We start from the raw sequence: 27,162 nt of genomic DNA, 5'->3' as shown, positions 1-27,162 counted from the left end.
AATTTATCCTTGACAGATAGTACAATATAAGCCCAGATTGCTGTCATCAGTTTATGTCAGATAGTCGGGTAGCACTACAGATCCAAAAATCACATACACTGTCAGTTCATTGTTGAAGGAAACGATTAATAGAAAATGTAAGTCTTGTTTCCTTTTGGTAAAATCATAATTGCACAAAAGGAATCACATTTTTCTTTGTCTGTATATTAAAATCCATCTAGTTAAATATTCCTAACGTAAAAAGCTTTGCAAAATGTTTTCACATTGCATTGACCGATTCAACACAGTTACTTGTTTGAAATGCTTTACATATCCCATAGAGCAGGGGTTCCCAAACTTTTCAGCCCGCGACCCCCAAAATGACAATGCCAGTGACTCGTGACCCCCAATATTCTCTGAGGTGGTGGTTATAAATACAGAAACCTTGTATCCAATGACGCGCACACACACCAATAGACCCAAGTCTATTCTTTGTTTTTTTATGTATGTCAGTGCTGTAAATGGGCTAGAAAGTTTAACCTGGTGTTACAAAATCTGCTGCATCTGACAGTACTGCTGTGTCTTTAGTATAATGTAATTACCCAAGAAGTCGCAATCCAATAGAACTAGTAACTATAAGCTACTATAGTAACTATACAGTAACTATACAGTTCATAGTATTTTTTTCTCTTCAGTAGGTTATTGATAAAATACAGTAAGTCTTAAGGTTTAATAAAAATTAATTGATTTTTGAAAATCACCAGGCGACCCCCCTTCATTGTCCCGCGACCCCTCGGGGGGTCCTGACCCCCACTTTGAGAACCTCTGCCATAGAGTACTGCAAGCCATATAAACATATCATCTAAAAATCGTACAAGTAATTTTTCCCCCATTAAAGCTAGTACTTATCCAAGTACCAGTGCTTAATCTTTAGATGCTTGTATCTTTTTGAAGGGTATTAGCATTTACTGCATCTAATAGATAATAGTTCTTATTTATTAGATGTTTGTGTTCATGCATTAGACTAGTTCTTATTTATTAGATACTAGTACTTATTAATTAGACATCTATTAAAGGGATAATGATACTTATTCAGTAGATAGATACTACTTCATTAAATACTTTTGCTATTTCATTTTAGATTTTTTTATTCTTATTTTTTTACTAATAAAACTTTAGTTGAACACTGAGGACAAAAAAAAAAAAAAAAAAACTGCTAGGATAAGCCAAGATCCGAACTCATTCATTCATTAATTTTTGGCTTAGTCCCTTTATTAGGGGTCACCTCAATGAAAGTAACTGCCAACTTATCCTGCATGTTTTATGCAGCAGATGCCCTTCCAGCCACAACCCAACACTGGGAAACACCCATACACTTTTGCATTTACACACATACACAACGGCCAACTTAGCTTTCTCAGTTTACTTATACCGGATGTCTTTGGATTGTGGGGGAACCCGGAGCATCCAGAAAAAACCCTTGTGAACATGGGGAGAACATGTAAAATCTACACAGAAATGCCAGCTGACCTAGCCGGGGCTCCAACTGGTAAGAACTGTTACTTGTAATAGTAAAAATACACAAATACAGTATCTAATAAATAAGTTCTAGTATCATATGAATAGATACTAAGGTCTAAAATATTTGAACCAGTCGCAAATATAATACATTCAGTACTAGTCAAAACTGAACATCAGATGTCGGTAGCAAATCCCTGAGGAAGTCAATAGCAAAAATGTAACTTTTGATAGTAGTATTAAGTCATTATTATCTAGAAGTACTACTACCTAAAATATATATGTGTATTAAATAGGGACTAGTATCTAACGAATGGTCTTTTAAAAAGTTACTAATACCTAAAGAATTAGCACTAGTAATTAAATGAAGCACTAATAAGTAATGGAAGACACATTATTGTAAGTAATATACATGCACATACGTCGTAATACAAGTGCATATAAATAAGTAATAGTAACATGAAAATAGACACTAGCATATATAGACTAAATGTTAAAATGGCTTGCCAGACACTGAGAGGTGATATGGCTCTAAAGAGTTTGCCTTATATTTATGGTCCCCTGAGTGAGAATACTCGAGTATGGAATAAGATTCAGAAAACCAAAGAGAAAGAAAGCAAATGGAAATACACAGGGTGTTCAACGGATCAGCAGCCTCTTCGCACATCGATCATGTTGTGTTACAAAACAACCTTAGTTCAATCTTCAGTCTCATTCTGTACCACAAGCACTTTCAGTCCCTGCTGTTCTTCAGTGGTGTATTTCCTTCTAGCTGCTCCTCGGTAAGATGCTCCTCATGTCCGAGAGCACCATGGATCTGTAGCTGCGCTCCAGCCCCTCCATGTACTCCAGGTAATTACTCACTCTGAAGCCTTGGATTGGTTCCTCCTGCAAGCGGGTAAAAGAAGCAAGAGATTTGATGAGCAGTGCTTGAGAGAGCCGGTTTGCGCAAAAGGAGGTAGAACGGGCTTATGACAGCTTTAAAATAGATTGCAGCCAATTCATTTCAATGAGAGTTTGATACTCTTATTCCAGTCTGAGCAGATCCTGATTATGCTGCACAAAGAAAGGCCAAAGTGAGAGAAGATTGTGTTCTGCTACATGAAATCATGCAAGATTTTACAACTTTATAAACATTATGGCAAATCTCTGTGCCTGTAGTAACATTAATGAAACTAATGTAACATTCATATGCAGACACTGTTTGTGGCACGGCTACACGTTCTTATAGTAAACAAAACAGCGCGCCGTCTAATACACTCTGACATTTAGCTGGGGATAAATAATATTGTTTAGACAAAGCCAAATGAATTACATTTTGTTTACGATGAGTCAGCCGATGCAAGTCCTGAAGCTATGCCTCCGGTTACAAAAGGACACTTCGGTCCGTGGTGAATGGATGAAAATGAGAGAAAGGATAATAAACCTTTATGAGTTTGCTGCATTAAATAAAATATGGCTGCAGTGTAAGCAGTTTTGTGTTATAACTGCAGACCACAGCAGTTGGTTTTGGAAATGACAAACAAAACAGATACACACGATGCTTTAAAAGCAAACAAAACAACTAATGAATGGACAAGTCCATTATAAAATGAGCGATAACCAATTTTATGCCCTGCTGATGGATGCTAGATATTGTCATAAATTTAAAGACGGAGCCTATTGCAATAGAATAGATTCAGATAATAAAAACAGAAAAGATACGAATCATGAAAACTAATTTGCTGCTTTGGTTAGTAATGAGTAGGAAAACACGGAATCTGCGCTTGCAGAAATCAGTAGATTTTTAGCCCATCATTGAGTGTATTTATTTACTTGTGTAAGTGTGTGTACATTTTTATTTATTTGGTTTTTAAAGTAATTTCAGTAATACTATTGACTAACAGGGCTGGACATTAACACCCACCAAATGTGGGTAGATTTCAGCAGTGGCAGTTTAGAAAGCCTCTCCTACTAGCCACTTTGGCTGTTTGAAATTAATTCTTAATGGTAGTTTTCGTAAAAGCAGGGTTCAACAATAAGGATGACCCAATGTGCATGCAAATGTGATCTTAGAATAAAGAAGCAGCATGACTGACAAAAAATAGTGTTCGCACGAGCAAAAAAAAAGCAGGTGAATACCAAATGAGGGGATGATTACTTGTGTGCACACCTGATGTGATTTTCCTTGACCAAACTTGACTGATTTCTATTTGAATCTTGGGTCCATGCAGGTTCCAATAGGTCTTCTGCAGTATTTGTGGTAATTGGGATCCAGTTCAACAGATTATTCATTAAAAAAATCTACCTTCTGCCACTTTTCCAAATGATCAACTAGAAGTGAAGTTATTATTTGTAAATGTCATTAGAATAATGGAAGTTATAATAATACATTTTAAGCTGATGTTGTATGTTGACTTGCAGATTGGAGCAGCTTAGAGATTCTTCAAAAGTATGTCGTTTTTAAATGTGCTGTAAAAGGCATACAGGTTGGAAATGACATGAAGGTGAGTAAATGATGAATTTATTTATTTATTTTTATGTGGAACATTATTTGAATCTGTACAACGCTGATAACAGCAGAACAACTATAACACAAAACCACAAAACCATTAAGAAGAACGATTGCAACCAGTGTGAAAACTCCAGATGTTTCCCTAGAGCTAAAGAAAAGTCGTCTGCTCTACAAAGCCATTCAAAATCAGAAAATGGATGCACGCGGCTGTGTTTAAAACGAAAATGACATTTTAATTACAAGTACCCATTATCTAAACACATTAAAACTATTCCATTGCCTTTTGTTGCTGATAAAAACCAAGGAGAAAAAAAGGCCCGTTTTTGCAGGATGCTTTGAACTGACTAGCCAGACTTTGTCATGGTTTTCAAAGTGTTCGGTGCTGGTGACAGACAATTGCTTTTGAAATCCTGCAAACAAAGAATGACTTTAGCGTAGTTTGATTTCTGCTACGTTTGGAATCCACCAAAATGGATTCATTGTACATTTACTCTGGCATTCAGCTTCTGATTGAAATCGGGAAGGATTGTTACGAGCAATTTCCATCGCTATCTTTAATTTAGATGAAATACAGATACGTTTTGCAATCCTGGATATGCACCAATCCTCAAAAATTTTTCAGGAATTGTCAGAAGTGGTTTCTCTGTTCTACAGGGTACACTGTGAACGTTGGCGTGCGCACACACAAACACTAAAAAGTTTAGAACTTTTAAGGGTGAAACAAGGACAAGAGCGTAATCTGATTTACAACAGCCATGCTCACTGGAAACCTCCACACTCCCTTAAAACAACACGGCCTCGATATGTTCTTACATTAAAGCACTAGTTCAGCCCAAAATAAATATTCTGTCATTATTTGCTCACCCTTGTGGTCTTTCGAAAGTCTGAGGAACATGCTTTTTATGATGATGTTTTGTCTTTTTAGACCATTCTAGTCCCAGATCCCTATTCACTTTTATCACACAGAAAAGAATAATGTGAACATTCAGCTAAACTCATTTTGAGGCTGAACATTACAACTTAACTCCTCTCAGTGTTGCAGTTTTAAAACAACATGAAGATGAGTAAATTATAACTCAATGTTTTTTATACATGCACAAAATTATCCAATATTAGATTATTTCAGAAAGTAGTTTTTTATGTGTTTGCATGCAAATCAGTAAACCTGTTATGCAAAAACCATGAGATTCTAAGCTTTGCCAGATTTCATACCGACTACCTTTACATGGCCATCAGTAATCAAATTATTTGCCTTAATCTGAATAATAGAATAATGTGCTTTACATGTTTACATGAGTTGTTTTTTGAATGTTTCAATTTGATTAACGTCATTGCGTCAACACGCTATCCACATTTCCTCTGAAGTTTGATTAAATTTCAGGTATTTCATATTTAATTCATCGACTTTAACTGCAGTTTCACTTTTATTCAGAAACATTTCATGCATGCCTCCGAGACCAACGAGATATTGGTAGCAATGAACTCCTGGAAGAGTGTTGTTTTAATGGAATTTGATACTCTACGCCTTAGGGTGGAAAAAAACTCTGCAAAAAACCCTCAAGGTGCCGGTGTCTGTGGTCCTTCATTGACTCGGTAGGTGCAGAGAATAGTGTCAAACAGAGGTGTGTGTATAGACAGGCCTTTTGCAAAACGCGGCAAAAAATCTTAAACGACGGAATTAGTTTGAATGCAGTGTTTACATGTCTGTGCTGCACTTCAATAATGCAGCTAAAATAGGCATACTCCTCCACATGTCTTAATCTGATTTCTGTTTAGTCTGAGTATGACTTTAGTCGGATAAAGGTATTTTTTTTTTTAAATGAATAAATTACTGCTTACAAAGTAGACTCTTAATAAGAGTATTGTCTTAATCGTATTAAAATGTGATTATTGATGCCCATGTAAACGCACTCATTGAAAGCTAATGTCACAGCCCAAACATCAGCATCAGTAGCTCGAAAATTTTGAGGGGAGTCTGTCAGAAGCTGTGCTGTTGTATTGTATGTGTGTTATCACTTTTTTACAGTATTTGTGAATGTAGCAAATTTTATTAATCGATTATTCGGTGCATGAAATATAACTGCTGCCCCTGTCTAGAAGTGCCTGCTTAAACTGGATACATGTCCGCAGTAGACACTCTTGGAAGAAGGTAATTTTGATAGAACTCACGAATATTGATAGAAATGAAATCTGTGTTCAACAAGTACCTTGCATGTGCAATCAGACATGAGTACATTAATAAACTGCTAGAATGCTGATAAACTTGTTTACATGCAATGCGATAATGGGTATTGTGTAAAAAAAAAAAAAAAAAAAAAAAAAAAAGCATTTTAACCATCTTTTACCTTTAATAATAAAATAAATAGGGGTAATGCGTTTACATGGCATTACACATATCAGCTTATTAAAGGGATATTCATGCAAAATAGCAGATGTAATCATCATTTATCCACCCTGAACCTTTATGAGTTTCATTCTTTTGTTAAATAAAAAAGATATTTTTTAAGAAACCTGGAAACCTGTAACCATTGACTTCCATAGTATTTGTTTTTCCCTAGTAAGGAAGTCAATAGTTACAAGTTTTCAGCTTTCTTCAAAATATATTTTGTGTTTAACAAAATAAACAGGGTTTCTGCAGATTTCACCAAATCAAATTTTAAACTTTGTAAGACTTTTTTTAAGACCATCAATAATGAAATTTCAGACTTATATAGGGCTAACAGGGTTCCTGCATGTTTTATCATGTCAATTTAAAGACTTTTTAAGACCTTTTTAAAGCTATTATAAATAAAATGTTACACTTATACAGGGCTAAAAATTATTTCTAATTGCCTGGTTTGCCACAAAAAAATAAAATAAAAAAAAAAAATCTTAGCAACATACATAAATGTGTCAAAACAAGAAAACTCTAGTTGTATACACTTTTTGTAAGTATACACTTATAAGTATACACTAGTTGTCAACACACTATTTCTTTTTTTAAAGGTAAGTGTAACATTGTTAAAAGAATATTTTTAATGTGGAGACAATTACATTACTAATCAAAATATATATTTGGCGGCTTTTGGTCCAAATTAATTGAGTATAACTTCTATTCAACCTAATGTGTTTCTGTAATAAAACCTTAAGTTTCATACCTATTTATAAATATTATTTCTGCTCCCCCTTCTGTAAATAATGTATGAATGGAAGATATTGTAAAGACATATATTGCTCTGTTATTATCACAAGCAACCGTGTAATTGATTTTTAGTTTACTTTCCCTGATTTTACTAAGATGGATTGTTGGAGAATGGATGGATGTTGACCCGATTGGGTAGCTTTACTTGGACAGAGGGCATACAACACAATATTTCAGTGAATTTAGGGCTTTTAAAGGCCTAAAATTTTGTTTTTGAAATATAAGACATTTTAAGACTTTTTAAGACCCCTGGCAAAACATAAGAGATTTTTTTCCCATAAGAAAAAAAAAATAAAATTCTTGCCCTATCAAAAAGTCATTGCAATCAATTATTTCTAAGTCACATATTTTAAATGATGTGTCAAAACAAGCAGACCCAAGTTACATACACACTATTTTTCCACAAAACTTAAAAAAAACTCTTTAAAAAATGTAGTAAACTAAATGTATGCACAACAAACTGTTATAATTTTAGTTATAAATAGAGATTTGCAAAAAGTTTGGCATTATTGTTGATTGGATGTGTTGGATTACTGGGTGAGACCTGTTATAATGAGACCTGTTAAAAATTATTTAAGACAAACAAAACAATACTTTGGTGAATTTAAGACATTTTGTTTTTAAAATTTAAGACCTTTTAAGACCTCGTGGACAACCTGATAAAGAAACACATATAGGTTTGGAACCACATGAGAGTGAGAAAATAGTAAGTCATTTTATTTTCATTTCTCTATCCTTTAAAGCATAATCGGCTTATGTAAACGCACAGTTAAAAGGTTATACTGCACCTTGAGGAAGACCTGGAGGTCTTGTGTCTGTGTGTGCTGTAGGATGTCCTGCTGTAGGTGACGGAGAGCAGAGACGCACATGTACACCTGGTAATCGGGTCCCATAATGACGCAGGTGGTCACATACTGACAGATCTCAGGCCAGTCCAGGTAGTTCCAGAAGCACTGGCCGAGCCACTGAACACAGATCTAACATAACAGGTGGAGAAATAAAGAAAAAAAGTAGATTTAAGAAACACTTACGATATACATTTTTAAACACTGATCAATATGAGATGCTGGAAAGATAAGAGAGATCGATGACTACTGAGTATTGGATTCTAGAATGCCTTCAGTACTTTTGTAATCTTATAGTTAAACATTTATTTTAGAAGCAAACCTGGAGTTTTAGCAGTTTTATCTTATAGTCTCCAATATTAATAAGACTAATCCATTTCAACAACGATAAAAAAAAAAAAAATCTTTTTATGAGCACCAAATCAGACACATAGTAGACAATAAATGATGAATAGGATGATATTATTCAGATATTATTTGTGACTATATTCTGTTGTAGTCACACAGGAATAAATAATATGTACATATCGTCACAATATTACATTCATTCATTCATTCATTTTCTTTTCAGCTTAGTTTCTTTATTAATCTGGGGTCGACACAGCGGAATGAACCGCCAACTTATAAAGCATATGTTTTACGTAGCGGATGCCCTTGCAGCTGCATACAACCAATGGGAAACACACACGGCCAATTTATTTCACCTAATTCACCTATACCACCACCTATACCGGAGCACCCGGAGGAAATCCATGCAAACACAGGAAGAACATGCAAACTCCACACAGAAATGCCAGCTGGCCCAGCCGATGCTCGAACCAGTGACCTTCTTGCTATAGGGTGATCGTGCTACCCACTGCGCCACCGTGACACCCCCACAATATTCAATTTCTAAATAAAATTGTTTATATATATTTATAGGTTGGTATAGATACATTTTTAAAATCTAGATTAATCTCACTGCAATCTTGGAATTCATTTTAAAAGATTAATCTAGATTAAAATGGCTCATTTGAATTCTACCACAGGCATTCAGAATGTGTGTGCTACCCAAATAATGACTAAAAGTAAGTCTTTGAGAACGGGTTTCTCAAGCCAGATGGCGCATTAGACCAGGGACTCATCTCCTGTTTCCAAAATGCGTCACAAACTGCTTGAGAAACTGTTCTGCTATGATAATTGTTGATGTTCAATGAGATGTACTAGTGTATACTAACTGTTTTTTCAGTTAAACGTGAATTTTGAACTGTCGGCCTACATAAGCACGAAACAGCGATTTTGGATTATCTTAATCTGACTAAAGTAATAACTGAACTAAACAGAAATGATATTATGACGTGGAGTATGCATATATTAGTGGCATTATTGAAGTGAACACCGCAAACAAACTATTACAGTCATGTAGGACTTTTCTGCATATTTTCCGACAAGACCCACACACAAAGCTGTCGGTAAAGGACCGCACACGCACACTTACACTCACATATCGTGAAATGCAGAAGTTTTTTCTTTCCATTTGGCGTGCGTTATAAATTTCCATAACACTCTCGCCAGTCCTTACTCCTTATATGCATCCAATACCCTGGTTTGTCACAGGGGCATGAATAAAATGATTATAAGTGAATTTGAAACTGCCAAACTGCAATTAAAGTCATCCAAAATTACTGGAAACTCTTACATGAAAGCAGTTCATGTAAACACCTTAATTATATCATTGTCTTTTAAGGCAAATAGCTAACTACAGATGTCCATGTAAGCATAGTCAGTATTGTCTTCGAAGTAAGTGAAAGATCCAAAAGGGCATCCTGCTGATTTGATTCAGAAGGGCACTTTTTTGTCAGATGGCTCGCCGGTTTGACTTTCATTCACCATCATTCATTTTAAAAAAGCACCCGATCCATTTTACGTGTTTATGTTTTACTTGAACGCATAAACTCAACAGGTGCCTGATAGTTAAATGAGGAGCTAACATTAATCAGATTCACTCTAGTAAACTGCATCCATTTTAGCACGTCATTTTTGATGTGGTAATTTTACAGTAGGAATACACACAGGTTCAAAGACTTGTTCACGCCACCTACAGTGCAATTCGGCCAGATATATATCAGCGCTAAAATATCAAGGTGAAAGTCATCATAGCTTGCGTAGAACAAACCCAGCTCCCGACCCAACTTCGAGAATAGATTAACAGCGATATTTTTTTTTTTAAATCGCCCGATAAGAGGCCTAAGTAAACGCAGCATGCTGATAACGGGCCACCACTAATATATATATATATATATATATATATATATATATATATATATATATATATATATAGTCTTTTATAAGATGTAAGTCTAAAATAACTGCTTATCTATAAGGTCTGTTTAACCATTTAATAATCAGGCAAAAAAAAATTTAGAACATTAGTTTAATTTTGTGCAGTGTATAAATGACAGTGCAAAAAAAAAATCCTGTAGTTCATGCACATAAATAAATAAAGTCTTTTGAATCGTAATACGCAAATATTCTTTCCATCCACAGACTCGGCATATTTCTGTTGCGTTTCTGTGGCAGTGAACTGAGTTCAGGTCATACAATTCTCCGCAGAGGCTGTTCAATTATTCTGCGGAAGATCATAGATGACGTTCCAGTCTTGCCAAGCGTACATGCCTCCTGTACATTCAGACCACTCCAGCAGGCAATTTATACAGCATCTGTGTCTTTCTTTCAGACACTCTTCCTACTTTGTCTAGAATTTGAAATGCTCTCCCCGAGTGCACAGACACGGACGCCCTCTATGATGGAGGTGACGCTCAATTTAAAACAGAAAATCTTCTTTCCTTCACTTTAAGTGCATTCAAAACTAGTTAGAAGTTCCAGAACTTCAGGTATTTTTGATTTCTGCTGCAGCTTTTGTGTTTTTTGCATCTTTCTAGCTATTATTGAGACGACCTTCAATCATGTATTGATTGCAGCCTTTAGAGAATCAATACTTCTGTCTGGTGTATAAAACAAATCCTGTCTGAAAAGACTGAACAAATATTTTTTTTGAAAAAGTATTCTTTTTACCCTTGTAAAACAGATTCATGGTAAAATTATAGGCACTATTTTAAAGCATGTTACTTTCAATACAGGGATATATATATATATATATATATATATATATATATATATATATATATATATATATATATATATATATATATATATATATATATATATATATATATATATATACATCTTTAATTATATTCTTTAATCTGAAAAATGTATCCGTTTTAGTTGATGCATGAATACTGTATTATATATACATTATATTATGTTCTTTTCATTACATTATCATTATAGGAGCACATCTGGTCCAACAATCAAAATCTTTCAAATTATGTCCATTTTACCACACAATTCTAAGAGTCAATTCTGTTTTTATGTTTTATGTATTAAAAGATCACTGAATTAATTAATCAGTTCAAGTTTTTGTTCTTTCCTCCCTCTTTACTACCCTTTACTAAGCATGAAATAAACATTAAGCGGTAACACTGTATAATAACTACACTATGAATTATTTATTAAGCTTTAACAAATAGTGAATTCATTATCTGATAAGCATTAACTCTAAATTAACAGATGTTAGTAAGCAGTTTATAATTGCAGATACAAATGCTCTATTCTTGACTTTTGAACATTTATAATGTGCATAATGATTGTATTTACATATTTTGTTAATTCATTACTAATTTAAGCATCACATTTAAGTATCACATTTACAAACCAGTTATTTGAGAGAAGTTGTTGGTTTTTAAAGATTATTTAGAATGCATTAGCAAATAATTAATAATCTATTCAAATTAACATTTATATATTTTATTATTCAGGCATATAGTATAATATATAATAGTTAATAATAAATTATAGTTAATAGTTAATAATAGTTAATAATAGTTAACTTGTAATTTAATAAATACTTCATTAACTTAACTTCATCCAGTTTTGTGACCATATCTAAAGTGAGGACTTTTTATGCTTTAGAAATCCCTTATAAATGACAATTTAAGGCTCAGTTATGAAACTGTATCATAAGATTTAATGAAAAATAAATCTTAAGTAAAATCTTAACTAAACTAAAATTACTGTGCAGTTTAAAAATCACTAAATAACATTGATATGTTGTATCATAATATGTTGTTGTTGTTTTATCCAATTTTGTTATATTTTGACACTACTGTTATATATTAAATATTAAGCATTTTAAGCATATTTTAAATCATGTTCCTTTCAATTCAGGTCTGTCATTTTATTCTGTGCATTATGAGTACCAAACAATTAACATGTTGTTTTAATAACTGCATGAGTGGAACATCATTTGAACTTTTAATTTGAAATCTTTAAACCAATGCATTCTTGAATCTGAAAAATGTAAATGTTTTAGTTGATGCATGAATACAGAATTATTATCTATCCATTATATTATGCTCTTTTCATTACATACATTATACAGAGCACATCTGGTCCAATAATCAAAAGAAGATTTGGTATGACTTTATTTTGCTGGTCCCTTTAATGCATTTTGTTGAATTTGAGTTACATTGCATCTTACATGCAGTTAAATGTCTGTTGAAGGAGCAGTATCAATAGATATTAAGCAGACAGTCGACTAATACTCAAATGAGAATCAATTGGCATGTAGTTGCAATGTAACTTTTAGTCAACAAAATGTGCAATAAGGGCCATCAAAATAAAGTCTTACAGAAGATTTGGATTTTGTCTCATCTTTCAAATGATCTCAATTTTACCAAGCAACTCTAACAGTGATTTCTCTTTTTATGTTTGATGTATTAAGTGCTGCATTAATGAATCAGTTCAAGTTTTCATTCTTTTCTTCCTCTTTACTACTAGTCACAGCATGAAATAAAGTCATTAGCCTCTTTCACACAGTGATACCAGTAAATATCTGGAAAATGTCCGGAACGACTTTACCGGTATATTCAAAAAAGCGCTGTTCACAGGCGAGGACGTTACAGAAATTTTCCGGAAAAGAGCATTCACACATCCATTCCAAAATACCGGTAAATTCTGACATCATTCACCACAAATGAGCTTCAAATGGCTGCGCTTGTATTTGTAAACATTTGACTAAATTACAAACTCTGTGGATGATCAATATTGTGAACAACTTTCGCAGGATCACTTTCTCATATCGAGATGTTCATAATATGTGCGTGTGCAGGGGCTCACAGGCTGTTTCACAGGCACACGCAAAGCTTGAAGGTAAACAAACAACGGCTTATCATAAGCATCTCATCGATGATTATTTACACAGTTGACATAAAGAAGAACATAAACATGATCTGACACTTCTAGCAGCTAAATGTGTCTGGAAAAATATTCAAAGGTTTTTATTCTCACAAACCGCGCGGACGTAAATGCGTCTGACTGTTGTGATTGGCTAAAGCAGATGTCTCACGTCAGCACGTTCTAGACGTGCACGCGCTTATTACGGTAATCTTCATTCTGCATTCACACAGCGCAGCATTCCGGCAAATTGCCGGTAATGTTACAACTTCTCTTTCTGGAAAATAGCCAGAACGAATTTACCGGTATTTTCAAAAAGGACCCGTTCACACATACAACCTTTCCGGAAAATTGCCGGCAATTTTCCGGAAAGGTCTGTATGTGTGAAAGGGGCTATTGTGTGAATTACTAAATTTCATCAAATTGGAGTTAAAAACCCTAAAATTTGATTTAGAAATAAGGTTTTATATGAGTGTTAGTTATTATATCTAAAACACATTGCAATCAAACTGAATTACCTTCATACCTCAGTGCAGGATATTGGGCAGGATTTACTTAACTTTTTTTTTTAACATTATCTGACACAGACTACATTTACATGGACATCAGTAATCAAATTATTTGCCTTATAATCTGAAAGAGACAATAATATGTTTGAGGTGCTTTCATGAGTTGCTTTTTGAATGTTCCTTTTATGATCCCGTTTTACATGTTATAGCATATAATTCGATTAATGTCACTGCGTCACCACGCTAGCCACATTTCCTCTGGAGTTTCAGGTAGTTTTGGATGTTTCATTTGTAATTTCTCGACTTTAACTGCAGTTTACCACTTTCACTTTCATTCAGGAACATTTCATTCGTGCCCGCCGTGACAAACAACGTATTGGATGAGAGTATGAACTGCTGGAAGAGTGTAGTTTTAATAGAATTTAATACCACATGGACTATGGAAAAAAAAAAAAAAAAAAACTCTCCACATTTTACAGTGTGTATCTGCTGTCTTTTACTGACTTGATAGGTGCAGAGAATAGTGTCAAACACTCGTGTGTGTATGAAGTATCCTGTCGCAAAAAAATGGTGAAAAGTCCTACATGACAGTAATAGTTTGATTGTGGTGTTTACATGTCTGTACTGCACTTCAATAATGTGACTAAAATCGGCATACTCCATGTCTTAATTTGATTTCTCAAAAGTTCAATTATGCCCTTAATCTGATTAAATTAATCAAAAATGGTACATACATGGTAGACTCTTAATCAGAGTATTGTCTTAATCGCATTAAAATAATCCAATTATTGGTGCCCATGTAAACAAACTCACAGACTGCTGAGATAAGGAATGTGCAACTCAAAATTAATTGTTTTATTTATAGACAGAACCACAATTTGTCCCATAAGCATGCACATATATACCATATACATATACTTATACTAATTATAAGTATATTATAAAAATATGTATACTAACATACGTCCTAATTACAAACTACAATACTAATTATCATGCACCTCAAAATATCATACCCTTGTTCTTTCTCAACAACCTTAATTCATACAAGAACAAATACAGCAATATTCAAAAAAGTTTAATATTGATTAATTTAGTTGAATTGTTTATACTAAGACGACTATGCAGCATTACTTTACATTTGATTATTCAATTACTGTAATGCTTAACCCTCTGGGGTCTGAGGGTGTTTTGGGGCTCTGGGGAAGTTTTGACATGCACTGACATTTGTGTTGTTTTCAGTATCTTAAAAACATATGAATGGCTAAAGTGTGATAACACTGTAAACAGCACAAGTTGGGCTACAATAATACCTAAGCAGCATGTTTGTATGTGTTTGTGTTTTTGAGTAAGAAACGTTTATGCGTGGTTAGTGAAAAACTAAAATTTTGAAGTCACTGAAACAAGGCCATGAAACACAAGGAGAACATTTGTGCACAAGACTTTTGAGAACTGGATCTGGTAGTCTAGTGTTTTTGCTTCAAAATGATGTGAGAATCATCTTGTTAACTTGCTCACAGAAAACAATAAATTAAAAATTCTAAGTCACTTTTTAAGTGAAATTGGTTTATGCAGGAAGGCGTGAACTATCATTACTATGCAGTGAGTCACACCTGAGAAGACAAAGACCTGCATAATGAGCTGCATAATGAGCCATCAGACAGGTACAGTATGTGACTAGGAGGGAAGAGTTTCAAGAAGGAATCAGGAATTCAGCGCATTTTACTGACGCGTTTCTAAAAGCAGTTCACGGAGAGAGAAAAGACCGAATGCCTACACTGTTTGTTTTTCTTATTTTGCAAATGCACACACGTTTGTTGTTGTTGTGAGTGTACACAACAAAAAGTAGACACATAACAGATTAGATTGATGTATTGATCTTATCTGTACAATCAAAACTGGAAGTGTAATTTAAGTTCATTTCAGCAGTTTGACGACACCACAGGTCAAAACACGTATACGCGGTCTTCGACCCCAGAGGGTTAAATACAGTTCGACTCCTCGGGAAAACAATAAAATGCTGTATATTTAATTAGTATTTTTTTTTAATTTAATTTATCTATGCTTGTAGATTTTTTATTATATTTTATGCACTCATTCATATTGCAATATATATCGCAGAATTAAAAAAAATATATCAAATATATTTCAAATATTGTGCAGCCCAATTTTTTTTTTCTTTTTTATAAGTCCTACACCCTTAAAAATAAAAGGCACATGTTTTCCAGAAAGACTTATATTTTTTGCACTGAGGTTTGCGTATGTGAAAGTGTTTGAATAATTTAAAAGTGTTCTTTTTCCCCAAACAGCTCTGAAACATTTAGCAAAATATACAGCAACCAAAAGCATCTCCCATTTTAATCCTAATGCATTTTAGCCATGCCAAAGGAATTAAACCAGATTCAGACTCCAATTGAGAGTGTACAGAAGATAAACACTAAACTGAAAATGCAGTTACTTTTCAATATGCTTGTCCTTGACTGCTGGAAAAGGTCATCTCTGACTAAATGTGACAGAAGACTGGAGGCAGAGCTTTGAGATCATGCATATAAACCTCAGAGAGAGTGTGTGGCACTGAGTAATCACTGCAGTTGTCTATGAAGATTGTCAGTCATTCAGGTCACAGCTGAATGTCCTTGTATCTTTATATTTCTACTCTGGCAACGTTACGCCAGTTCACCCAGCCATCACGACTCGCATCAGCAGCGATGCGACTCCCACAGAGAACGGTGACGAAGTAATGTGTGATGAGCTTAAATATAGGACATCCACACCATCTGATAATGTTAGGCATAGACACATGCCTCAATTTGTGCAGGTTATTAAAGAGATCATCCAGTAGATGAAAAATACCACAGACTATACTTTAGCACACATTTTATAAGATCATATCTCTAGGGGATGCTCTCATTTGTATCTGCCAATCAAGCAGCCAATGAGAAGTGACATAACTTTTGATCCATGACCTAGACATCACCCCTCAGACTACTGTTAAAATAATGAGATCAATATCGCGATCAAGATCAATAAGAGATCATAGAGAGGGCAGGTTTTTTTTTTCCACTCAGACTGGCCAGAATCCAAAATCACATAGTTACATAACCTATTGTCATGCCCTACGAAGCAACCTTTTGGAGCATTTTAGCAAACAAAAAATTTAAATAGGCAGTAAAATTTAATACAGAATTCTGATTGGCAATTGGTTTTTAAATATAACCATCTAAAACATATAGTCATTTGCTAGCAACCATTCGGTACACCCTAGCGGCCATTGAGATTTACACAGAAAGTTATTACCAATGCTGAGTTTATATGTACACGTACACGCACACACGCACGCACACACACACATCCTTCTGTATTATTGTTGTGCTCTCATTATGACAGTAATGTGCAACATAAATGTAAAGTCAGTGCAATATTTTCTAAAACATTTTAATAATGCCTTTGCTTTATAAAGTTAATTATAAATCATTAATTATATTGTACTAAAAGTTGTATTTTAATACTATTTTTACTTATTAAGTCCTTCAATCTTCAACCCTCTGAAAACTGGAAAAGTTCAGAGGAGCCTTAAAATTAGTTCTTTTTTTAGATTCTTATAAACGTACATGTGGCTAAAGTCTAATACATTCGTAAACAGCACAAACTGGTCTACAATAATACATTATCAACAATTTTGCACAAGATTGTGTTTTTGAGAATGAAGCGTTCATGCATGGATAGTAAAAAAATAAAATTTTGAAGTCACTGAAGTAACTCCATGAAAAAATAAAAAAACTGAATATTTGTTCACAATACTCGAAAACTGTATATTGTAGCATTTTTGCTTCAAAATGATGTGAAAATTGACATACAGAAAACATTATATTGATTTAAATTTTCTAAGGCCCGATTTACACTAATACGTTTAGTTTTGCTACGGTTACTTCATCCATCCAGACTATGGAGGAGTTTGAGCGGTTTTAAAAACGCTAAAGAGGCCGTTTTATTTTTCATTTTTCCACATTTCTCAATGTGGATGGGGGACAACAGACATCTGAAAATGGAGGTAGGGCTGCAGACTCTGATTGGACTCTGATCTGATTGGGGCTTTTTCCTCAATATTAAGTAGCCTACACAAAGTTCATCCTCTATTGTAAGTTCAGACTTCTCAAGTTTAATATGGAAAACAAACTCCCGAGGACCAGTCGGGAAAATCTTTTAAGGGAACAGGGTACTTTTTAACCCTATTCACATCACCCTGGCAACGTTTTCACATTTTTAACAATAAAATGAAAAAATGATATGATGAACTGCCTATTTACATTTTGATTATAGCAACTTAACAGACACCAAAAATGTTAAGGCGTCTTGTAGTTGCATACTTACAACAAAACACAGCCTACAGTATAACATAACTGCCTACTTTAATTATCATTGAAAACATGAAACATTCCCTCTTTTTTGCTGAATATCCGTTTTAATAATCAATAATGGTCATTATAAAAGTATAACATACAATAAAAAGGTAAAAAAATTGAAAATAAAAGCAAGCAATCAGTCAAATGTGCAGAATCAGTGTACGTAGTTACATAAATGAATATATTAATTTATCTTTGCGCTCAGCCAAAACACATTACCTGAGAACAAGTAATAGATTCAAAAGTCCAAAGTCGGAATATGTCGTTAGATAGAGAAAAAATCAATTTAATATCACGTTTAACAAATATAGTGAGTTTAGATCCAGCAGTAGATCCTTATTGAACTGCCCGACGTGTGCTGCTCTCATTGCTGCAGTTGCGGCAGAGTTTTTCAAAAATGCTGGTTGAAACGCCAGTGTAAACGCAGATCGTTTCATTCTCAAACCCTGGTTTAAAACTAAAACGTAATAGTGTAAACATGGTCTAAGACATAGAATAGCCCTATGGCTCATATGTGAGGAGGCATAAACTATCATCACTAATGTAGTGATTTAGGGTGCTTTCACATCTGTAGTTAGCTTCATTTGTTCTGGACCAAGGGCAATAAATGATACATTGTTGCATTTTATGCTGTCTTTGGGTTGTTTTCACACCACACTGCTGGCTTTGGTCTGAACCAGTTGAAACGAACCAAAATGCAGTCATCTGACAAAATCCACATCTCTCATTGGCCAGATATTGTTAGACATATTTCCTAAACCTCTTATTGATTGGTTAGAATTCACGTGTGGGAAAATGCCAATGAACTCCCGCAAGTAAACAAAACAGGCAGACACAAAATGTCATTTTTACTCTAAAGGGACGACTGCGCTGACTGATTGTATGCCTGCTTTAGACAAACTATACATTTAGAGAATGAAGCGTGGCTGCAAAACAGTGTTTTAATTTTACGCTCGTCACTTCAGGAGGAGGCGTGAATTAATTTAGCTAAACTGCGACATGGTCATCTTGCGGAAATATTACCAACAATCCATCAAGTAATGTTTTCCCCACTCTCTCTCTCTGTTGGTAAAGCGCTGTCAACAAATATTTTTCCTCCAGATCCCATAATGCACAGCACATCGGCCTACGGCAGATGGAATAGTCCAAGAGGCGCAGTACTTTTTGCGGTTGGACCTGTTTTAGTACGGATCATATTCTCACCACAAACGAACCGCTCCAGGGTTCTTTTAAAAGCGTACCGAGACCACCTTTTCAAGCAGGTCTCGGTACGCTTATTTGGTCCGCTTTTGGTGTGCACTCGAGTACGATTGCTGCATTCTCACCTGCCTAAACGAACCGCACCAAAAGAGAAAACGAACTCTAGTGCGATTCAACAGAACTAAATAAAGCAGATGTGAAAGCACCCTTACACGTAAGAAGATAAAGACCTGCATAATGAGCTATACAGGTGATGGGAGACTATATAGAGAGAAAAACAATTATGTTTAAAACTCATCTGTTTTTAGTTTATTCAGAATATATTTAGCTATCAGACAAAATAACTTAAGATTAACTAACTTCAATGTAGAGCTTTTCGTTTTGTGGAAACCAACAGAAAAAGGCTTTATTTTGTTGGCACAGCAAACACAGGCATACCTGTTTTTAAAATGCCTACAGGTTTGGAGGGCTGTTGGATTATTTAACAACAGAGCAATTAAAATTGTGAAACAAAATGAAAAATTAAATACTTAAAATATTGCACCTGAGAGGGAGTGAAGCCAGACATTCTGAAGGCAGAAAAAACCAGAGGAACCTCAGCCTTGAGCAACATCTCTACATAATGAGCGGTGCAGGAGTAGATTGGATGAATAGCCGACTGAGCAATCTCTATAGGGAGATGGACCTATAACGTAAAAAAGAAAATCCATTAAACTTTGAAGACATGGTGCTTACTTTAAGTCACATGTAAAAATCTCTGAATTTTGCTTGATTTTCATTGAATTTAAGAGATAAACACTTCTTTCCATTACCAAAAATAAACAGAAAAAACAGACAGCTGGTGTTTTGAGCACTGAGCAGACACAAAACAACCACAGACAGCATTTAAAAGGTGCAGACTGGTGACAGCATTTGATTTAAGTGATTGCCAAGTGGGAAAGGAAAAAACGGCACTGAAAAAATAGTATAGAAGAATTACATATTGCTAAAATAAATGAAAAGAAATGATTTAAATGACAAACCAAAAATCCATTATATTCAATGACATTTAGACAACAAAAACATTAAACTCCCTGGCTTTCAATGTCTGGAATATCCTTGATATTTAATGATATAACCATGGTATTCTAGAAATTGCATGACCTGTGGGAGCCTGTGAAGATGTATTGCGCAAATGTGTGGTGTAAATGAGGATAAGCTATTAACGTTCCTGCATGTTATGCAACTGATCATAGTGCATATATAAATATAGCATTTTGTTGACTGTTCTTCTTGCGAAATTATAAGACAAGCATATAAAAACAAACTACATTTTATTATGCTTTTACTATTTTGGGAATGAAAGTCTCTTTTATTTTTATAGAAAATAGAAGCATCATGCAGAAAATTGTATGCTTTTGGAAAGACATGGAGGTTAGTAAATAATGACAGAATTGAGTTATTTTGATGAACTGTTTCTCTAGGGCTGCTCACCATCCCAGAAAACAAAACACCACAGGTGCTAACGACACAGGCCAGATTTTATTAGCTGCCATTGTGTCTTCCTGTTTAGGGGATCTGTGATGAATGTGAGGTTTTCCTGATTCTCCTCATTGTCTTTCAGCTGAACGATTTACATGCACATCCACTTTGACAGCACAGAAATACGGAACTGTAATCAGACAAACTTGTGTGCGTGCGGAGCATTATCATACCCTGCACATATTTTTACAGCTGAAACTCTATTAACTGAGCTCTGTTTACTATCCGCCGTTCCGAGAAAAAGCAAGATTGCTCCATCCAAATTTTATGGGGTCCACAGTAATGACTATGCCCCAGTAATATCATGATATCCAGCATTTCCTCACAGTATTAACCTTTCCTATGCAAATGGAGATTAGTATGATAATGCAGGCCAAAATGCACAGCTGTGCTTACAGCACATGGATATGGAAGCTACACAAGCATATACATATAAATTCAGGACATTACTAAACATGAGGGGGATGCAGCTGGTTTATTGGTTTAAAGAAAATTGCAACATGGGCTAAACTTGGGGAAAAGGTCAAAACAAAACTATCATTTATGTTGTTCTGAAAACTGATTTTCTGCCATGCAGTTACTGTTTGCTGAAGCTTTCAGGTCACACTTTATTTTAAGGTACAATTCTCATTATTAAAAAAAAAAATAATTAATTATGACATTCGATTCATTTATTCATTTTCTTTTCGGCTTAGTCCCTTTATTAATCCGGGGTCGCCACAGCGAAATGTTCCGCCAACGTATGCAGCTCATTTTTAAGCAGCGGATGCTTTTCCAGCCGCAACCCATCACTGGGAAACATCCATAAACACTTATTCACTCATACACTAAGGACAATTTAGCCAACCCAATTCATCTGATTTTACTTTTTACACACATCAACTTTGTAGGTGGCAGTATATATACCTTTACGCTGGTCTGTAACTCTGCATTTATACAGACAGAGAAGACACAGGTTAAAATACTGTTTGAGTAAACATACAAACGCGCATTTACCTACAAATATTACTCCGAAAGGCCCTGAATAAAATTGAGGTGAGTGAAATTACTCAACAACTTGTTACATGCATACCTTATAACACAGGCATCAGCGGCATCTACAGCACACACTGATTCATGGCTGTTACACAGATTCTTGTATTTCTATTTACCTATCAATACATGTAAAAACAACAACACTTCTACTTTTTTCAATCTGTGCAATGATTCAGGGGATTTTTATGTTTGAGCTGTTGTGCAGACACAATTTATACAGATACATGGATACAATTTTTTTTTTACATACAGTATCCTTTACAAGAGTATGGAGATGCAATGCTTGTATACACCCCCTGAAAAGTCTTGTCGCCTATCCAAGTTTTAGAAAACAAATAATAACTTGACTTCTAGTTGCTTATTTGGTATTAGAAGTAGCTGATATGAAAGGCAAAGGCCTCTAAATTACGCTTATTTTATCAAAATAAAACATGATAATGTCTTGATTTTTAATTATTTGATTAGGACAGTAAGGTCTGACTTTGCTTAGATAAAAGTCTTGTCACTTAACAGAAATATTGTATAGTACAGATTATAAAGTCATGGTGCAGTGGAAAAAGATTTAATGTTGTGTGTGACTCCTATGAACTTGGACGATCTGCAATGACTCAAATAACTCATTAGGAATAGCAAACAAAGCGTTCTTGCAGGACTCCCAGAGATTGTTCATCTTCAAATTTATTTGAATTTATCTTTAATGTCTCCTCCATCTTATCCATCCCAGACATGCTCATTAATGTTCATGTCTGGTGACTGGGCTGGCCAATCCTGGAGCACCTTGAGCTTCTTTGCTTTTAGTAACTTTGGTGTGGAGACTGAAATATGAGAAGGAGCGCTATCCTGCTGAAGAATCTGCTGTTGTTTGTAATGTAATAGGCAGCACAAATGTCTTCTTTGTAAGGTAGTGCATGATTAATGCATTTGGTTGCATTTTTTCATGATGTACTGTTGACATGCTGTTGTTATAATGCATTGTTTGCTTAATGTTCATGCATGGTTGGCATGCTCTAAAGTTGACAAATAGCTACAAGCTATGAAAAAGAAAGATTCTTGTAAAAAAAAAAACTTGTGGACACTTTAAATTTACTTCATTACTTTTTATTTTTTTCATTATTAATATTTTAAGGAGTATAATTGGTTACATATGAAATATTCAAATGTTATTTTATACAGAACCCTGGGTCTAGGAGTAATTAAAATATATAATTAATAAAGACTTTTGTCTGTGGTATAAATACTTTTTACAGCAAATCAACACATAATTAGGTCGCAAATATTGCCGCAAATTTTAAATTAGGTTTTGTAGGTCGCAAAAATCAGAAAAAAAGTTCTGCAAAAACCTGTAAAAAATACTTTTTACAGCAAATCAACACATAATTAGGTCGCAAATATTGCCGCAAATTTTAAATTAGGGTTTGTAGGTCGCAAAAATCAGAAAAAAAGTTCTGCAAAAACCTTACAGGGACTGTAATTAATTCTAAAAGAACATAAATGTTTCTTTTTGTGTCACTTAAAAGAAACAAACGAGACGAGTGTGAGCAAACAATGGCATACATTTATTTTTTCTAATGTGTTGTGTCTGCAATTCTTTGCTACTGTCTTGATAGCTACTCAACAAACACACTGAAATCTGGTAAGAGTGAAGAGAAAGAGAGAGAGAGAGAAAGAGAGAGAGAGAGAGAGAGAGAGAGAGAGAAACAACAACAACAAAAAGTCCTGTAATGGGCTGTAACTCACAGAGCTGTGCAGTCTCGGAGGCCACAGGAAGGCAGACGGCAGGAGACGGGAGAAACGCAAGAGCAAACTCAGAGAGCGGCCCACATCACCGTGCATGAGCAGAAATACTGTAGAAGCAAACCAATCGTGACCAGGATAACCACCTTGAAAATGGGCTGACACCTGGGTCAAGGAATCTTAAGTACATTCAAAAGGTTGACCTGTTTGAGGTTTTCCAATGTCTTATGCTATGGAACAGAAATCTGATGGCAATAATGCTGATAAATAGAATCAAAAAGTATTAGAGATTATTCACGCTTAGAAATGCATGATTGGTGTGTTATTATAGCATAAAAAACCAAGGGCATGATCTGCAAAAGGATGATGATAGAGCTTTTCTTGTATGTTGTAAGTCCTGAAGTTTTGTTGTTGTTGTTTTAAAACAGTAGATTTGAACCAATTGATCTAAAGGTTATGCTTAATATGTGAATAAAGAAGCTATTTAAACAGGGTCTTTTTTTAAAAGAATGCATTCAATTGATCAAGTGTGAAAGAAAAGCTTTTTGAATATAACAAAACCTTACTATTTAATAAAAATGCAGCCCTTCCAAACTTACCATCCATAAAATAATCCTAAAAATATGTAGAACATTTAAATAAAATATCATGAGAAATGTTTTCTGAACGATTAATAAAGAATGGGGTAATGGATACTGTAAGTAATTGAATAAATTACAGCCAAACAAATATATATAAATACATTCCACTTATACATAAAAAAAATATTTTTTAACCAAATAAATGCAATAATAAAAGATTCTAATTTCACTACATGAATTGGATTAGCATTTATTATCAACTGTTTTCAAAGGTTTATATGGGCTTTATGTCTAAAGTAAATTTCCATTGGTTAGATCATTTTTAATATAATACTATAAGTTTTTTTTTTTTAAGTATGGCTTGCTTATTCAATAATATTTGGAGAATAATTAATCAAAAGAAAATATTGTTAAAAACATTTAATTATGTTTTATTTTAAATATTATTTAAAAAGGAACAAAATTAAATAAATGAACAAAAAAAATTAATAAATCAAACAAACAAACAAACAAAAAAAAAAGATCTATCTGGTTTAAATAAATATTTACCATGTTAAACTTAATGACAAATTACTTGGAAACTACATTATTTTTTAAATAATTGTGTAGCTTGTTCAAACTACTTTTTTGGAGACAAATTAATTGTTTTATGTTCAAGCAACGTAAATTTGTTAAGTTAGCTTAATTGTAATTTTGTCCTACTAATGAATGTTGGTATAATAAAATAAATCACTAACACTAACTATGTTTCTGGCTTAGTACCTGCTTTATCAGGGGTTGCCACAGAGGAATGAACTGCCAATTATTTTGGCATATGTTTTACAGGCGTTTCTTCCAGCCATAACCCAGCACTGAGGGTCACTAACTTCCACATTAACATAACTCGTGTATGTGTGTGTGTGTGTGTGTGTGTGTGTGTGTGTGTGTGTGTGTGTGTGTGTGTATGTATGTACAATATTTGAAAAAGAAAAAAAAATGTTCACAAAAAAGAATTCACAGGAGAGCCAATAATTCTGCTTTCAACTGTATGTACATATATCAAATGATGATTTTGTGCAAACCAAATATAAAACATCAGAAATCTTGCAATAAGTTGCACATCACTTGACTCCTTTCATAAATAATGAGGATACAGAGCTCAGAGGTGACCTTGACACGTTGCTGAGAGAGAAACTCCTGACAGTGTTTCAGCAGAAGACACAGATCCTGCTCTGAATCTTCTCTCAGCAGCTTCAGAAACTTGCCATACCTACACACACACACACAAACATACGCGTGCACACACAAACACACAGACAGCTTCATTTAATCCCCTTTTCAATAAGACCTTGCTAAACAAAGGTGAAAGGACATTGTTAAAATAGTTCTTCCCCAAACACCAACTTGTGTGCATTTACATAATTAGAACTTTCTCAAGGCAATATTTCTTCACTAATAAGAACAAATTTCGCGAGCAAAAATAAATTAAGTTTTATCATGCATATACAGTCTCTCCCTGGGAAACACAGCAACCAAATGAAGGTTAACAGGGAGTTACAATTATCCCAATGTGCCGAGCACTAGAATGCATTGGCTGATTACAGCCATTGTGGATTGCCTTAAGACAAAATACAGTATCTAAATGGGTTCATATTGAGTTTAGCTATACTGCTGAAAGACGAGCAGTGCAGGAATGAATCTTTCTGAATATATTTGTTCTGCAAAAATCATTTTCCTAATCAGTATTTTTGTCCTATTCTAGCACAAATATGACCAAATGGAGTTAGAATTTTCGCAACACAGAGTTTAAAAAAACACTGATTTAGTAATATTATCGATTTGAAAACTGACAATGCCACATGTAACTTTAATGTCATGAGATTTTTGCAGAGGTATTGAAGCTGTATTGAACTTCTTTTATAATTTATATTCGTTTAAACATGAAAAACAATTTCCCAACAGTAAAGAGGCTTTCAAATAAAAATCATAATAGTTATGAAAAAAAAATTAAAACATAAATAATATTAATTTTTAACAACACTTTAATTACTTTATATAAACATTATCAAAAATAATTTAATTTTCAACAGGGTTTCATGTAAGATTATAGTTACTACTGAAGTGTTTATTAACTGTTTGTTAAATTAGATTATATATAGCTACAATTAAAATTTGTCTGATAATTTAATTCAAATTTAAATAAATAAATAAAAAAGTGATAAATAAAACAACAAAATTATGCCTGTACTGTTTAAAGGGCACCTATGATGAAAATCAACTTTTGTAAGCTGTTTGGACAGAACTGTGTGTAGTTGTATTGTGTCCACTGACATATTGACATTTTTAAAAATTCCCAATGTTAAATTTGGACTCAAATCCCAGTGATTTAGAGGACCACCGCAACATGACATAGGAGTGCAGTTTTCCTCACCCACTGAATTGATTGACAGGTGCCATGTTTCCATAATAACATGTATAACCAACACAAGTCCATAGAACATTGTTTTGCAAAACAAAAACTTGGATTAAATGTTTGTTACAACACTCTGTGATTTTTTAAGTATTATAAGTTTAAAATGTTTTTAAAACAGAGCATGTTTGTTAAAAAGACAGTAAAATCGCAATGTAATTCTTAACTGCTATAAATCACCATGGCTGCACAGTGTCAGTAAACGCCAATATACATGTATTATGTACTGCTAACAGCATTTTGTAGGAGACTCATCATTTAAGAAAGTCTTGATAAAACTCCACCACAAATGCATCAAATAAACTTACTCAGTATTTCTGACTAATGAGCAGTATTCAGCTTTATCCAAGTCTGTCTCTGTGCTGTTTATCTGACGAAACGTATGATGAGAAGCTGACACGCATGTGGAAGAGGTGGGTGAGGAAAAGAAGCTAAT

At 34.1% G+C, this 27,162-nt stretch overlaps 1 protein-coding gene across 5 annotated transcripts in view; it reads right to left on the bottom strand.

Moving 5' to 3' along the window:
- Positions 1-37: 37 nt before the first annotated feature.
- tbc1d32 (TBC1 domain family, member 32) overlaps positions 38-27,162 on the bottom strand; it is a 99,014-nt gene continuing 71,889 nt past the window's right edge. For 4 of the 5 annotated variants that reach the window (XM_073932914.1, XM_073932915.1, XM_009294920.5 and 1 more), the window contains 5 exons: positions 25,411-25,526; positions 23,700-23,854; positions 19,951-20,091; positions 7,961-8,149; positions 38-2,385 (listed from right to left, as the gene is read on the bottom strand). In XM_073932914.1, coding sequence (XP_073789015.1) covers positions 2,266-2,385; positions 7,961-8,149; positions 19,951-20,091; positions 23,700-23,854; positions 25,411-25,526 — 721 coding nt within the window. In that variant the 3' untranslated portion in view covers positions 38-2,265. The remainder of the gene's footprint in view (positions 2,386-7,960; positions 8,150-19,950; positions 20,092-23,699; positions 23,855-25,410; positions 25,527-27,162) is intronic. The other variant, NM_001100023.1, reaches the window with a different exon arrangement.

This window comes from Danio rerio, chromosome 20 (genome assembly GCF_049306965.1).
Source record: "Danio rerio strain Tuebingen ecotype United States chromosome 20, GRCz12tu, whole genome shotgun sequence".
Taxonomy (NCBI): Eukaryota; Metazoa; Chordata; class Actinopteri; order Cypriniformes; family Danionidae; genus Danio; species Danio rerio.
This window is presented reverse-complemented; position numbering and strand designations above follow the sequence as displayed.